Here is a 17,107-nt window from a genome sequence, read left to right as displayed (position 1 = left end):
ACATAATAAATGATCGATATAAGTTTATGGCATTATATCATATTTATAATACAGCTTTCTTCTTCTCCACTTCAGGTCATAGGCAAGACAATATCAGTAGTTTCTAAATGTCAGGCTTTAGACTGTTTGCATCACAAGTATTTACAAGAAGCTCCTTTAAAAATATGGATTTGTGAGTTCTAACTCTAAAGATTGAAAAAGTAGGATGTGGATTGGGCCTCGGAATCTATCTAGTTGTTTACTTTTGTTGTAAAACTTTTCAGTTGGTACTGAAGCAGAATCTTGTTTGGAAACTGCTACCAAAGCTGTGTTCGATTGTGTACTGACAAGTCTTTGGACCATTAACTATCTGTGTGACCCTGGGCAAGTTACTTAACCTCTCTGTGCCCAAATTTTCTCAGTAAATAGATTCAATAGTACCACTGTATATGGATGTTGTGAGGATTAAATGAGTTAATTATGTAAAGAGTATCCTGCAGTACTTGGAACATAGTAAGTACAATGTAAGTGTTGACTTTTTTTTCACATTAGAGAGAACCCAATCCTCATTTTAAATTGGAAGAAACCAGGCCAATGTTTTATTATTGAATTCATGCTTTTTTATTCCTGCTTTGTTCTCTTCAATTTATGAATAATGCATTGACAAGGCTATCCTTAGATTAAAACTTACATTTTTATCTCCCCATCTTTTTAAAGATACCAGTCAAAATCAAAACAATGTAGTGCTTACCTCCTCATTAAACAGTTCTCAGGGCTAGGCAAAGGGCTAAGTACTCGGTGACAGAATGGGGCTGTAGGAGTAGACTTATGTATATGTGAACAAGGCAGGTTGTAACACTTTATAATGACTGTCAAGCACAAAGAGAAAGAATGGGTTAACTCAGTCTCTTCTCAGAGGGAAACAAAAAGCAGCCATTAGCAGTCTGGAGCAGTGAGAATTGGGGAGCGGGTTTTCTCCATTGTGACACCTTACACAGTGGTAAGGCAGAGCCTGTTACATAAGTGGTTGACACTAAAACGCAGGTTCCATATTTTGTTTGAGACTGTATTCCCAGTACCTAGAACAGCACCTGACCCTCATAGACGCACAATAAATGCTTGATGAGTGAATAAATAATTCAGATTACTTAGGGAAGGGTAGTCTATGTGAGAAAAGGGACACATGATCTGTTTTTTAAGTGTAACACATACCACATTTCAAACTAGAATAGCATCAGCTGCCAGCAGGACGAGGACAAGTTTTGTTTAACACCTAGCCCAGGGGGTGCTCAGTAAGCATGTGCTGAATATACGTTGGTTGAATAAATGTCAAATAGATTTCCCCAGGAGAACTTTATTGTTCAATAGATTAAAATGACTCAGAATTAACAAACCAGTTATTTTTATGTAATGAGCACTTCAGTTGGCTTTTGTGGGTACCCCTAAAACTCCATCTATCCTCCAAATTTGCACTATCTTTATACAAAGATTTGACGAAGAGTCCATTCCAGCCAGCTCTGTACAAATAGCCACAAATTCTAAGTTAATGGAACAAAAAATAATACAAAGTTACTGGAAAGAAAAAATTGAACTTAGTTCTTTCGCTGCATCATAAGCAAACCCAGAAACTCAATGGATACATATGCATACCCATACGTATGTAAAAAAAAACCTGACATCCTATAGTGTTTCTCTTTCTTTCTCTTTCTGTATCTTGTCCAGACAGTGAAAGAGGAATGGATTATTTTTATCATTCATGAGGCCCAGTTTGTGGATTCGACCTCCTGGAGATTTATGGAGAAGCTTATCCAGACTGTTCCTATCTTCATCATTATGTCCCTGTGTCCCTTTGTTGACATTCCCTGTGCAGCTGCCAGTGCCATAATGAAGAACAGGAACACCACCTACATCACCCTTGGTGCAGTACAGCCTAACGACATCACCAACAAGATCTGTCTTGACCTCAATGTGAGCTGCATCCCCAAAGAACTGGACTTGTAAGTAACCTCTTTCTATTCTGAACTCTTGACATCTGCATTCATTCCCTCGGTCCAGACTTCATCAGATTTCTTAGTATGTGTCTTGATGTGCCTATTTCAGTATCTTTCCTGGCCCCACCTTTAAAAAATTTTTTCTTTTCTTTTTTTTTGTTTTCTTTTGAAATAGGGTGTCACTCTGTCACCCAGACTGGAGTGTAGTGGTGCCATCATGGCTCACTGCAGCCTTGACCTCCTGGGCTCAAGCCATCCTCCTGCCTCAGCTTTCTGAGTAGCCAGAACTACAGGTGTGTACCCCTGGTAAATTTTTTATTTCTGTAGAGATGGGGTCTCACAGTGTTGCCCAGGCTGATCTTGAACTCCTGGGCTCAAGCAATCCTCCCATCTCAGCTTCCCAAAATGCTGGGATTACAGGCATGAGCCACTGTGCTTGGTCTGGTCCACCTTTTGAAGGGGCCATTCATGATGCTTGGTAGGATGGATGTTGCTCACCTTTTCCATGTTGTCTCCCTGTTATGCCTTCTCCAACTTTGCTTAGTGAAAGGCTCTGTTTCCCTTTCATCATGGGGGCTATGGGTATACTCACTTTAACCTGCAGTAAAGAAGAGCATTGTTACGGGCAAGTGACAGGAAAGGCAAACTGGTAAGCGTTAAAGACTATGACCTGCAGGCTGGGCGCGGTGGCTCAAGCCTGTAATCCCAGCACTTTAGGAGGCTGAGACGGGCGGATCACGAGGTCAGGAGATCGAGACCATCCTGGCTAACACGGTGAAACCCCGTCTCTACTAAAAAATACAAAAACTAGCCGGCCGAGGTGGCAGGCGCCTGTAGTCCCAGCTACTCAGGAGGCTGAGGCAGGAGAATGGCATAAACCCGGGAGGTGGAGCTTGCAGTGAGCTGAGAACTGGCCACTACACTCCAGCCTGGGCGACAGAGCGAGACTCCGTCTAAAAAAACAAAACAAAAAAAATACTATGACCTGCAACTAAGCAAGGTCTTACCTGGCTGGCAATGGTGTGGTCTGGTATTGGTGTTCTCTGTCTATGGCCGATGTGGAAAGCTGACTCACTGGTGAGTGCTCTCTGAGCTTTTCAGTGGTTCCTCTCCTGGGGTTTCCTTTGGGCTTTTTTGTTTGTTTTTTGTTTTTGTTTGTTTTTTAGACCTAGTTCGCTCTTGTTGCCCAGGCTGGAGTGCAATGGTGCAATCTCCGCTCACCGCAACCTTCACCTCCCAAGTTCAAGCAATTCTCCTGCCTCAGCCTCCTGAGTAGCTGGGATTGCAGGCATGCCCCATGACGCCCAGCTAATTTTGTATTTAGTAGAGATGAGGTTTATCCACGTTGATCAGGCTGGTCTTGAACTCCCGACCTCAGGTGATCCGCCCTCCTCGGCCTCCCAAAGTGCTGGGATTACAGGTGTGAGCCACGGAGCCCAGCTCTCCTGGGGTCCTGACAGCAGTCACCTTAACAACATAGGGAATGTTTCTTCTTTAGCTGGCTGTTTACAGCCCATCTTAGTATCTGCAATGAGGTTGCCCTCCTTCTGGAAGAAAGATGTCTTGAACAAAGGCTCATTTAAGATCACTCCAGGCACCAATTTGGCACTCACTCTCTCTGTTTCTCTCTCTCTCTCTCTCTCTCTCTCTCTCTGTTTAAATTATATAGAACATGTATATCTTTCCAAAGCCAAAAAGGTACATCCTTAGTCTTGCTTCCCTCCCTTATCCTATAGGTAACCATTTTGATTAGTTTTTGGTTTATCCTTCCAATGTCTGTTTTAAAAACTATAAATAAAATGTGTGCACACTTATTGTATACACACATAAGTGAAATAAAAAGAAAACAAAGCAATACCTGAAAATTGAAAACAAACAGAAACAAATGAAGAATGACAAGAAATTATTTTCAAGTGATTGAGAAGACTTAAATGTTTTTCCTTCCTGAAAGATGTATCTTCAGTGTAAACAGACTGCCTTGTTTTCACTACAGGTACCTGGTGGAGGGAAGCTGTGGGATTCCATTTTACTGTGAAGAATTGCTTAAAAACTTGGAACATCACAAGGTACTCGTTTTCCAACAAACGGAGTCTGAGGAAAAGACAAATAGGTCCTGGAATAACCTGTTCAGTAAGTCCTGCAGTGATGGTTCTTTCTTACTCTGTTCTGCCTAACTTAAGTCTTCATTCAGAGAAGGTAGCAAACATGGGCTATTCCACAGGCTACTTCCTGTAGAGTCAGAGGGTTCTGGCGAGCCAGGAATTATTGGATCTGACATTCCAGATTGTAAGAGAACTTAACATTGCCTGGGACTCACTGGACTCGGCTAAAGATTGTATAACCATGGCCGGGCGTGGCGGCTCACGCCTAAATCTCAGCACTTTTGGAGCCCGAGGCGGGCAGATCACTTGAGGTCAGGAGTTCAAGACCAGCCTGGCCAACATGGAGAAACCCCATCTCTACTAAAAATACAAAAATTAGCCAGGTGTGGTGGTGGGCGCCTGTAATCCCAGCTACTCAGCAGATGAGGCAGGAGAATCTCTTCAGCCTGGGAGGTGGAGGTTGCAGTGAGCTGAGATTGCACCACTGCACTCCAGCCTGGGCAACAGAGTGAGACTCTGTCCAAAAAAAAAAGTATAGTAGAAATGAAAGGACACTGACAAATCTTAAGGCCCAGAACTGAAGGGCCACTTTGATGTTATTTTCAAAAACCTTTCCTTTTTTGCCAGAGGTAAAATTTCTAGTATGAAGTGAGTTATCAACAAAGATCCTGTGCTACACAGATATACACCAGGATGAAATGTGAAGTGATGGCATGAAGGAGGCCAGTTGGAATTTTTCAGAAAATAATTTTATTGCAGGGAGAAGGGTGGGGGCCAGAGAATACAAGTTGGAAAGTAGAGAATTAAGGCTAGATAGAACAGGCTTTAAGTGGGACTTTTTTGTTTGCACTCCCTTGGTGTTTCTGAGTTGCTAGATTCTTCAGCTCTAAGTCTCAGACATGTGAGGCAAAAAGAAAGCCCTGCCATGGGACCCACTGCCACGTTTTTCCTTGGATCCTCAGGTTCCTAGCTGGTCTGACTTCTCTCCACCTTCAATGTCATCTTCTGTTTGTTTTACACATAATGTCTAGGGGTTTTAATTATATTTAGCAGGAGGAATAGGGAAAAACATACCAACTCTCTCTTCCTGGAATCAGAAGTCTCTTCATTTTTTTGTGACTCCAATTAAGTGATAAGATGATTTAACAGCTATAAGCACAACGTGTATTAATATTACTAAACCTAGAGGGTCAAAACTTACTCCTCTGCGACTGAATTTAAAGACAAGAATATAGATGTGAGATCAGTGTCATGTTGAGGTGAATATGGTGCAATAAAGGACTTATGGTGCTGCTGTCTCTATGTAGCAGGATAGAAAATCACCACCTAAAGGTGACAGTGAGGGACATTTCACAAAAAAGATTCCTCTTGCTTCCTAAAAACCCCTGCCTCCTGGGTGAATGAATGATGCTCAGCTGTCCCTATCCATCCGTGTTTCAGTCTGTACTGCATCTGTTGCCTCTCACTTCTTGTTCAATAGCATGACTACAGGGCCATGTGGCCCCCGAGGGCACATCTGTAGGAGAAATGAGACAGAAGGTTGTCTGAGAGAACAGGGCAAAGTTCCAACTTTTTTTTTTTAAGGAGCAAGAAACATAAGCTTGCTTTTTAAGAAAAGATCAATTTTTTTTTTTTTCTGGATGATTGTGATGCAACAATAGAGAAGACTTTCTCTGGCCAAATTAGTTTTAAATATGATAATGGATCATTATATCGATAATGACTGCTATGATCATTATTTTAGACTAAATAATTCCATTATAATAATATTAAGATGCCAGTGGATTAAAAGAAAGTGATATGTAAATATAAATACTGTGGAGTAAATATTATTTCTGAGTTTTATACATTTGTTTACTTTGTTTATTTGTTCAATAAATGTTTATGTAGTATCTGTTATAAGCTTTTTTTTTTTGAGACAGAGTCTCACTCTGTTGCCCAGGTTGGAGTGCAGTGGAGCGATCTCAGCTCACTGCAATCTCCGTCTCCTGGGCTCAAGCAATTCTCCTGTCTCAGCCTCCCGGGTAGCTGGGATTACAGGCATGCGCCACTAGTGCCCAGCTAATTTTCGTATTTTCAGTAGAGACAGGGTTTTGCCATGTTGGCCAGGCTGGTCTTGAACTCCTGACCTCAAATGATCCACCTGCCTCGGCCTCCCAAAGTGCTGGGATTACAGGTGTGAGCCACTGTGCCTGGCCCTGTTATGAGCTTTTTAAAACATAATCAGGTGTCTTCTCTATTTAAAACCCTTTAGCGTCTTTTGTGTCTTAATTTTTAAAAATTGAAATTAAGGAGAGATTCTGGTTACACAATATTGTGAATGCACTACAGGCCGCTGAATTGTATACTTTAAAATAATTAATTGCATGTTAGCTGAATTTCACTTCAATTAAAAAAATAAATATGATACATAATTCTGGACTGGATCCTATACTGGAAGAAAAGAGAATGTTAAAGGATATTATTTGGTCAATTCACAAAATTGGGATATGGACAGTAGACTAAAGTATTGTATCAATGTTAAATTTCTTTTTTTTGAGACACTCTGTCGCCCAGACCGGAGTGCAATGGCACGATCTTGGCTCACTGCAGCCTCTGCCTCCTGGGTTCAAACAATTCTCTGTCTCAGCCTCCTGAGTATCTGGGATTACAGGCAACTGCCACCACACCTGGCTGATTTTTTTTTTTGCATTTTTAGTAGAGACTGGGTTTCACCACCTTAGCCAGGCTGGTCTTGAATTCCTGACCTCGTGATCCACCCGCCTCGGCCTCCCAAAGTGCTGGGATTACAGGCGTGAGCCACTGAGCCCGACCAATGTTAAGTTTCTTGAAGGTGATAATTATACTCTAGTTATATAAGAGAGTGTTGGCCAGGTGCAGTGGCCCACACCTGTAATCCCAGTTCTTTGGGAGTCTGAGGGGGCCAGATCGCTTGAGCCCAGGAGTTTGAGACCTTCCTGGACAACATGACAAAACCCCATCTCTACTAAAAATACAAAAATTAGCAGGGTGTGGTGTTGCACACCGGTAGTCCCAGCTACCTGGGAGGCTGAGGTGGGAGAATTGCTTGAGCCAGGGAGGTTGAGGCTGCAGCAAGCTATGATCACGCCTCTCCACTCCAGTATGGGCAATGGGAGTGAGACCCTGTCTCAAAAAAACAAAACAAACAAACAAAAGAGTGTCAATATTTTTAGAAAATACAGAGTTTTAAGTATTTGGGAGTATAGGGTGTGATGTGTGTGACTTATATTCAAATGCTTCAGAAAAATATGTACACATAGAAGGAACCTAGGATATAGTAAATGGGGCAAAGGCTGACAACAGGCGAACCTCAGTAAGGAGTACATTCTGTGTATCACCCTTTTATTTATTTCACACAATTGAATTACATTATGAGATTATCCTATTAATGTATTTATCTATTGTTTAATGTTTGTCTCCCATTAGAATGTGAGCTACATGAGGCAGAGAGTCTTGTGCTCTCCTGAATCCCCAATCCTAGGAAAATTCCTAGCACCTAGAGGCAATCAGGTTAATACTGGTTGAGTGATGGAAAGAATGGTTGTCTCTGTGCGAGGTCCTGGAAGGGGAAATAAGCATAAAAGAGCATGGACCACATCATACCCTTGAGCCCCACTCTCCTACTCCCAATACATACACATACCCACACACACACACGGCCCCCTTTTTGGTATGCTATCCTCCCTTGGCTTCCCTGACCCCACAGTCCTCCTGTTCCCCTCTCTAACTGGTCATCAGATGCTTCTTGGCTCTCTCCCTGGGTCTACTCCTCTTGGGACATTCTTCAAGTTGGCTATCCTTAACCCTCTCCTTTTGCTAACTTGCCAGAATTAGAAACAACTCTTTCCCCAGTTGTTTTCATTGACTCATCTATTTCTCAGCCTTTGTGTGTGTGTCGAACCCTCACCTCACCCTTAGTTCCACACCCATATTTCCAATTGCCCAATGAACTATTCCACAGATTCCCTTAAACTTAATACATCTAAAACTTCATGCATTATCCTCCCTCCTCAACCACCCCTCCTTCTGCACTCCATGTCTCTGTCAATTCTATCACTGTCTTGCTTAGGCCCCATTTCCTCCATGTCTTTAGTATTTGCTTTCTCCCTGCTGAACCACTTACCTGGTTCTATCCATCCTCACTTCTTGACATTCCATTGTTGTAACTCCTTACATAGTCTTCCCTGTCCTGGTCTCGCGCCTTTTCCATATGCTGCTTCCGGTGCTACCTTCCTAAATGTGACTGGTTGGATTACTACTATCTCCTCTTCAGAAATCTGTGATCTTTCCCTCTTGTCTATAAAGTCCAATCTTCATATTATGGTGTTTAATGCCCTCCATGCTGTGCTCCCAAACTAGCTCTCTGAACACGTCTCCACGTCTCCCACATAGCACTTTAGCATTCCAGCCCCTGCACTTTAGCCATGCTGGGCCACTTCATTCCCCTAACTCACTAAGTACTCTGAGGTTCCCGTGCCTTTGCATTGGCCTCTCCTCCACTTTCTGCTTAGAATATCTCTTCATCCTTCAAGGATCAATCAAAGTACTTCCTCCTCTATCAAGCCTTTCTGAATCCACCAAGTCTGATTTAATTGTTATTTTCTGTTCCCACAACATGCTACTCTTTGCTCTTTAGCTCTTAAGTCACTCATCCTGCTATTATAATTGGTTACTTATGTATCTGTCTCCATAGATTTTTAAGCCCCTTCAGGGCCGGAAGCATGTGTTATTCACATTTGTAGCCTTCACTAGATATGATGCACAGAAAGTCCTTAATAAGTATGTCCTGTATTGATGTGAACTCTGGTGCTTACTGTTTGTGTCCAGTCACACGGCACTCATTTACTGCCTGGCAGTCCAGCTCTTTGCGTACGTGACTTAGAGCTCTAGGAAATAAGGAACTTGGTTTTATTCACCTTCCTATTTTCACCTCACCGAGCATAGTCTTGCAGCTATCAAGGACTGCATGAATGGCTGAAGGGACAGAAAAATAATGCATTTTGGAGTACTAGGAAACCAAATTACTAGGCACATTTACTATTCAAACTTCACCAATTAAAATACCTCTTTCTGGCCTGGCGCCGTGGCTCAAGCCTGTAATCCCAGCACTTTGGGAGGCCGAGACGGGTGGATCATGAGGTCAGGAGATCGAGACCATCCTGGCTAATACGGTGAAACCCCGTCTCTACTAAAAAATACAAAAAAAAACCCTAGCCGAGCGATGAGGCAGGCGCCTGTAGTCCCAGCTACTCGGGAGGCTGAGGCAGGAGAATGGCGTAAACCCGGGAGGCGGAGCTTGCAGTGAGCTGAGATCTGGCCACTGCATTCCAGCCTGGGCAGCAGAGCAAGACTCCGTCTCAAAAAAAAACAACAAAAAAAAACTCTTTCTGATGTAGCCATGTCCTAATTAGAGTACAGTGCCTCAGAGAATGTGTTTGTATCTGAGTGTGGGTATGTAAATGTATACATACAAATATATGTTTCTGTATACTGTAATACATTCTGATAATCTGACTGTGAATCAAATGTTTGTAAAGTCTTATATCCTATGGAAGACACCAATAGTGCCAGTTCCTTTGGTTGGGCAGGGTTGACAGAGGGAGACAAAACATTTTTGAGTACATCTAGATTTTCATTAATCAGTTTTACTTAGAACAAGGTTTCCAGCAGCCTCGTGCAGTGTGGCTCATACCTGTAATCCCAGTACTTTGGGAGGCCGAGGCAGGCGGATCACTTGAGGTCAGGAGTTTGAGACCAGCGTGGCCAACATGGTGAAACCCCATGTCTACAAAAATTAGCCAGGCATGGTGGTCGGCGGCTGTAATCCAACTACTTGGGAGGCTGAGGCAGGAGAATCTCTTGAACCTGGGAGACAGAGGTTGCAGTGAGCCAAGATCACACCACTGCACTCCAGCCTGGGCGACAGTGAGAGACTCTGTCAAAAAAAAAAAACAAAAAACAAAACAAAACAAAAAAAAGATTTCCAGAATATTTGGTGAGCCAACGTACATCTCTGCGCACTCTTCCTCACATGAGATCCATCTCAAAGTTCAATGGATTCAGACCTTATAAGACAGACTAATGACTCAACTTTTCTTCCCTTTTATACCCCTGTAGAGTATTTCGTTAAGCCAATAGAGAAGTTAAACATGGTTACTCTCCAAAGGGATGAGGAAAGTGAAGTCTGTCACCTCGCAAGTGGTGTCAGACTGAAAAACCTGTCACCTCCAACATCATTAAAAGGTAAGAAAATCTGGCCAGGTGCAGTGGCTCACGCCTGTAATCCCAGGACTTTGGGAGGCTGAGGCAGGCAGATCACAAGGTCAGGAGTTCGAGACCAGCCTGGCCAACATGGTGAAACCCCGTCTCTACTAAAAATACAAAAAATTTAGCCAGGCACATGCCTGTAATCCCAGCTACTTGGGAAGCTGAGGCAGGAGAATTGCTTGAACCCAGGAGGCGGAGGTTGCAGTGAGCCACTGCACTCCAGCCTGGGTGACAGAGTGAGACTCCATCTCAAAATAAAAAGAAAAGAAAAGACGGAAAAGAAAATCTGACCTGGTATTTATTTTCTAGTCCCTAAACTTCACTTTGGTTTTCTCTAGGATGTCTGTTTTTAAAATGAAAAAGAAAAACAGCAACACAGGTTGTTTGTCTGTTTGCTCTGTACTGCCTGAAGCAGTGAGAAGGCTCCAGGGTAGGCTTGGCTTTTCTCCTAGTTAAGAGCCATCTTTCCACCTGTGTATATTCTGGGATCTGCATGAAAGAATGAATTATTGTACATTTTCAATTAAACAGAAACCAAATAATGAGGGAGAAAATCTAATACTGAGATACTTCCTGCCATCCACTTTTACGATAAATAAATGACAAACAAGAGTTTATATGAAAGACATATTATTGGCCAGGTGCGGTGGCTCACTCCTGTAATCCCAGCACTTTGGGAGGCTGAGGCGGGCGGATCACTTGAGGTCGGGAGTTCAAGAGACCAGCCTGACCAACATGGAGAAACCCCGTCTCTACTAAAAATACAAAAAAAAAATTAGCCTGGCATGGTGGCGCATGCATGTAATCCCAGCTACTTGGGAGGCTGAGGCAGGAGAATTGCTTGAACCTGGGAAGCAGAGGTTGCAGTGAGCCGAGATCGCGCCATTGCACTCCAGCTTGGGCAACAAGAATGAGACGAACAACAACAACAAAAAAGACTAGCTTAGTTTCTACTGTGTTTTTTGGGCAAGTTGAGAAGTTCTAATTTTGTCCCTAACAGAAGGATATCCTGGTCAAAATGTCCAGAAAGCCATGTGAGCTACGATATTCAAGCTTAGATGAAACATTGGGATAGGAGCTGTGAACTCTCTGACACTTGGTCATGACACAGAGATGATAATGTATGTCATTAAAAGACATAAATTTCCAGGGCAGATAGAAAAATTTCCAGCAGAAAGGAGAGCCAGAGAAGAAGATACAGAAGGACCAGCTGAGGAAGTCAACAAAGCACAGGAATGGCAGGGCCTGCTCCTTCTGACAATAGTGATTACAATGTCCTCTCCTCTCCTCACACACGCTTGTCACACTTTAGCACAAAATCAGAACACCATGAAATCCATCTGAATTTTGTCAGGTCATTGTGCCATGTGTCTTTCCAGGCCATAAGCCTGCATCTTTAGTACTCTCAGCACAAGTGCTATCCACAAATTAGGTACTAAACAAATACTTCTTTTGACTTAGCTTGACTGAGTTTCTTTCAACAAGAACTGTAGAGCAGGATGGTTGTATCAAATACAGCATATTTGATAAAGACAAACAACTAGTTTTCTACTGTGTGGCCTTCTACCTGCAGAAATCTCTCTGATCCAGCTGGATAGCATGAGCCTTTCCCACCAAATGCTGGTGAGATGTGCTGCCATCATTGGCCTGACCTTTACCACCGAGTTGTTGTTTGAGATTCTTCCCTGTTGGAATATGAAGATGATGATCAAGGCCCTGGCAACCCTAGTGGCATCTAACATTTTTTATTGTTTCCGGAATGGCAAGGAGCTTCAAAATGCCCTGAAACAGAACGATACCTCATTTGAGGTGCACCATCGCTCCTTGTCTCTGAAGCCCAGTGAAGGGATGGGTGAGTAGCACCTGGAGTAACTCAACTTCCTCTTAAGGACCCATCTAGATCAAATAATTGACCTGTGTTAGGTAGAAGGGGCTGATCTGTTGCCTACTGCCTGGCTGAAAAAACCCTTTTTGCTCTCTCCAGATCACGGTAAAGAGGAAGAGCTTCGTGAACTGGAGAATGAGGTGATCGAGTGCCACAGGATTCGATTCTGTAGCCCTATGATGCAGAAAACAGCCTACGAGCTGTGGCTCAAGGACCAGAGAAAAGCCATGCACTTGAAATGCGCCCGCTTTTTAGAAGAAGATGCCCACAGGTGTGACCACTGCCGAAGCAGGGACTTTATTCCCTATCATCACTTCACAGTGAATATTCGGCTCAACACTTTAGACATGGATGCCATTAAAAAGATGGCTACGTCTCATGGATTTAAAAGTAACCTACCTCATTTTTAAATTATCCTAACTGTTCGTGGGAAATCTAGAGACTAAGATCTAGAAGGAGTGGGTGTGGACCTTGAGGGCTCCAAGTCCCATAAGCAGCTTGGGCACAAAGAATGATGAGACTTCAGCAGCCTAGGCCAATGGTGAAGAGAAGAGTAAGGGAATGTACCTGTATTGAGTCTGGCGAACCAATCTCACTATAACTGTCAGGGATGGTTTAGGGATGGGGCTCTGGCAAAATGGGGTGTGACCAGAACTCAAACTAAAATATCCCACTTAATTCACACCAAAGGATGGAATCCAAAGGGGGGTACAATCTGACATGATGACATGGTGTTTCTTGGCAGATAAGAATATTATTGCTTTGTTGGTCTAGTTTGAAACAGGTTCCAGTGGGACAAGAATATGATTGAGAGAGAATTAGCCAGGGCTAAGCAGGTCAGGGCTCCAGAAAAGAGGGCTTGATTTCAGGGCAGGAATTCAAGATCATCTGAGAAGCAAATTTAAAAAGTTACAAACCAATAACACCAATCAGCTATGTGATCTGAGAAAACATAGCAGAGGATTTGAAGGATGTAAGGATCCAAAGACTCAGTCACTGCGGGCATGATGGGTGTCAGACATAGAGCTACAACACCAATTCTAGCCCCCATTCATGGTGGCCAGAGAGCTCCTCATGGGCTGTCTACCCTGGTCAGAGGACCTTGGTGATTATGGCTAAATCTGGTTGGGAAATCAGAGGCTACAAGTAGAGGACTCCTATATTATAAGGATATTAAAAATCAGGAAGAAATGTATCTAAAGTGCCTAGCACATAGCAGGTGCAAAATAAAATTTTTTTTCTCATTTGTTCTCTATTTCACGTGCATTCTCAGTGGATCCTCGTATTAACCCTTTAAGGTTGATGAGGGTTATTTTCATTGTGTAGATTTTTTTTTTTTTTTTTTGAGACGGAGTCTTGCTCTGTCGCCCAGGCTGGAGTGCAGTGGCGTGATCTCGGCTCACTACAAGCTCCGCCTCCCGGGTTTACGCCTTCTCCTGCCTCAGCCTCCCGAGTAGCTGGGACTACAGGCGCCCGCCACCTCGCCCGGCTAGTTTTTTATATTTTTTAGTAGAGACGGGGTTTTGCTGTGTTAGCCAGGATGGTCTCGATCTCCTGACCTCGTGATCCGCCCGTCTCGGCCTCCCAAAGTGCTGGGATTACAGGCTTGAGCCACAGCACCCGGCTCATTGTATAGATTTTTTAAATTGTGGTTCTGGAAGCTTAAGTAACATACCCAATACCACAGAACGAGTGACAGGCTTTATTCAATCTGCCATCAGTCTAATTCTAAGTTCATCCTCTGCTCATTATACCTGAGCTCCCCCAAATGTGGGGTTGGACTTTTAGGTAATACTTGCCGGAAAATAGGAAGTTCATAGACACAGCATGAAGTAGAAATCAAGAGAGTGAGAAAACTGCAGCTTTGCACAGTGGGACAAGCATGTTGTTGAAACTGCACTCACACTAGTCCATCTCCCTTTTTGGAAGGCAGGAATCAGGCTGTAAGTTCAGAGCTTTAGGATCTGGACTGTGAAGATTTCTAGTCCTCTGAGAACTTGAGTACAAAGAGGATAAGACTTCAGCAGTAGTCTCACTGTCACTGGGGCAGGGAAGATGTCAGGGGAATGTACACCGACCTGAGTTTAGTTCTATTACTAGCATGTATTAAATTCTCTCTCGTCTGTTATATTTTTACAAAATTGGTAATATTATTATCATTATCATCACAAAAATGGTATGTGTGTAACATGATGTTGAAATTGAAATTTGTGCCAGAGCACCAAGATACAATGAATGCTGCAATTCAAACTGAGGCAGTGGATATACAGAATTTACAAAGGAAATAGCTGAGAATCAATTATAATCTTGGATCCCTTGCCCAGATGTAAGACATAGAAATGAGGAAGAGTGTATAGAGGGCCAGGATTTGTGAAGAGCTCTCTTTGGTGAGAACTGATGAGGTGCTGTGTGCCCTCCTCAAGTGGGTTGTTTACTTCATCACCTCAAGCCTAGTGAGGTGTTTTCCTTAGAATCAGAGGACATAGAACACTGGGGCCTGCCTCCTGCCTAAGAAGGCTGAAGTGGCCTGTGGCTGCATTGGGATCAAGCTGCCATCCCAGACTGTGGGAAAGGATGTGTGAGGGTTTCTCATGGATCAGATAAAACCCACCTGGGAGAAACAGCAGGACTGGAACCATTTTAAGTTCTTCCCAGAGTGCCCTTGGGAGGGTGAGAAGACCCTTGGGTGTGGACTGCTAGAATGAGACAGGGGTAAGGGAGGCAGACTGTGGAGCACTGAGAAGATGTGCTGCCTGAATTAAGGAAGCTTTAGTGAAGGATCCCACACAGGTCCCTACTCAAAGAACCAGTGAAAGTATCAGTAGGAGATGAAACGATGGAAAGAGATGAGGGAAAGGGAAAAGAAGAATATTCGACTGTGTGGGTTCAGTGAGTCATACATATACACACACACATACACGTACATACATATACATAGATGTATTTTTTGGTAGATTGATGTTTTATTTTGGGGGATAAAATAAGCTAAAATACGCTGACAGCTAGAAGACAGGTCAGTTTGAGCAGCTGGCCTTTAGCAGGCTGACTGTTGTCATCAAAGCAAACAATTTCAATTATTTGCAGATTTTCCAATCAACTGGCAGTTCAGTTCTGGAGCATATGTGACCAAATGTCTCTGAATAATGTCTGCTGGTAGCCCTTCCATCAGCACCTCCACCTGAGTGAGGCCACAGCTCTACTATTTCTCCTATCAGAATTTTTCACCTGTTCAGAAGGCTATCGACTAGACAAACTTTAGAGACTTTGTAAATTCCCTAAATGTTGTATCAGAAAACAGTAATACCATGGCTCACCATCGCACGCACCTTCAGTAGTTCCAGTCAGGGGCAAACATTTTTAATTTAGCTATTCTTTCTAGTCATTACCTCCATATACTAAATGGTATATTAATATTGCTTTTATTGATTTTTTAAACAATCAAATTCTGACATCTGTTTTCTGGCTATGGCAGATGAGGATTTAACTCTGTTACACCACTCCTCAGCCCCTCTCCCTTATATTGTCATATAACTGGCATTAGACAAGTCAGTGAAGTGTTTACATTATTAAGACTATGTAAATGTTGTCCATTACAAACCAAGTAATATACTGTGAATAGATTTCTTAACAAATGTTTACTTTTCCTAGAGTTACTAGGAAACTTTTTTTTGCAATGTCTTCCTTAAAACATCCTGCTTCCAACTATTCTAGACAGATAGATACTCTGTCTATCCATTATCCCTGAATCTCCCAAAGTGTGGAGTATAACCTTTAGACAATACTAGTCAAGGACATAATTGGGACCAAGTATGGTGGCTCACGCTTGTAATCCCAGCACTTTGGGAAGCTGGGGTGGAAGGATCACTTGAAGCCAGGCGTTCAAGACCAGCCTGGACAACAAACTGAGACTCTGTTTCTACAAAAACTAAAAATAAGAAAATTAGCCAGGCGTGGTTGCGCACATCTATAGTCCCAGTTTCTCAGGAATTTGAGGTGGGAGGATCTCTTGAGCCCAGGAGTTCAAGGATACAGTGAGCCGTGATCATGGCCGCTGCTCTCCCCAAAAGGGAAAAAAAGACATAATTGGAGGAGATTCAGGGCCACTGCATTACGTGTGAATCAGATAGGAAGGAAGCTGGTAGCTGGTTCCCTTTCAATTCTCTTTTGATCCTCATGTCCTTCTTAAGAACTGTTATTTTCTAAGTCTTGATTCATTCCAACGGTTTACCCTCCTGGATGCTGTCCTTCAGCTTCTTCCACCTATTTCATCAATGACTACTCTTCTCACTCCTTTATCTTCTACAGATATGTTGAACTTTCATTCAGCATTTCATTTACTCATTCCACAATTATTTATTGGGCTCCTACTATGTGCCAGGCACTGCTTACTGCTCTAGGCATCTGAACAAAACAGCATCAGTGTTTTGCATCGCTGAACAAACCAGCATTCTGTTGGGGGAAAGTAGACGGTGGAGAACAAAACATAATAAAGAAGTAAATTTCTGGGTGCAATGGCTCATGCCTATAATCCCAGTGGCTTTGGAGGCTTGAGGCCAAGGGTTCAAGACCAGCCTGGGCAGGAGAGCAAGACCCCATCTCTTCAAAAAAAATTAGCCAGGTGTGATGGCTTGTGCCTGTAGTCCCAGCTACTCAATAGTATTGCTTGAGGCCAAAAGTTTGAGACTGCAGTAAGCCATGTTCACTCTACCATACACCAGCTTTGGTGACAGAGCAAGACCCCCAACTCTTAAAAAAAAAAAAAAAAGAGGAAAGCATATAGTATAAGTGATAAATCATAGAGAAAAACAGAAAAGAATGTTGGGTAGGACAAGGGAGATAAGGAGCGCAGAGTCATTTGGGTG

At 43.0% G+C, this 17,107-nt stretch overlaps 1 protein-coding gene across 3 annotated transcripts in view; it reads left to right on the top strand.

Annotated features, from left to right (window-relative positions):
• ADCY10 (adenylate cyclase 10) overlaps positions 1–17,107 on the top strand; it is a 96,672-nt gene that overhangs the window by 45,923 nt on the left and 33,642 nt on the right. For all 3 annotated transcript variants that reach the window (XM_026448491.2, XM_026448490.2, XM_026448489.1), the window contains 5 exons: positions 1,702–1,976; positions 3,964–4,100; positions 10,211–10,336; positions 11,934–12,212; positions 12,345–12,635. In XM_026448491.2, coding sequence (XP_026304276.1) covers positions 1,702–1,976; positions 3,964–4,100; positions 10,211–10,336; positions 11,934–12,212; positions 12,345–12,635 — 1,108 coding nt within the window. The remainder of the gene's footprint in view (positions 1–1,701; positions 1,977–3,963; positions 4,101–10,210; positions 10,337–11,933; positions 12,213–12,344; positions 12,636–17,107) is intronic.

This window comes from Piliocolobus tephrosceles, chromosome 1 (genome assembly GCF_002776525.5).
Source record: "Piliocolobus tephrosceles isolate RC106 chromosome 1, ASM277652v3, whole genome shotgun sequence".
NCBI lineage: Eukaryota > Metazoa > Chordata > Mammalia > Primates > Cercopithecidae > Piliocolobus > Piliocolobus tephrosceles.
This window is presented reverse-complemented; position numbering and strand designations above follow the sequence as displayed.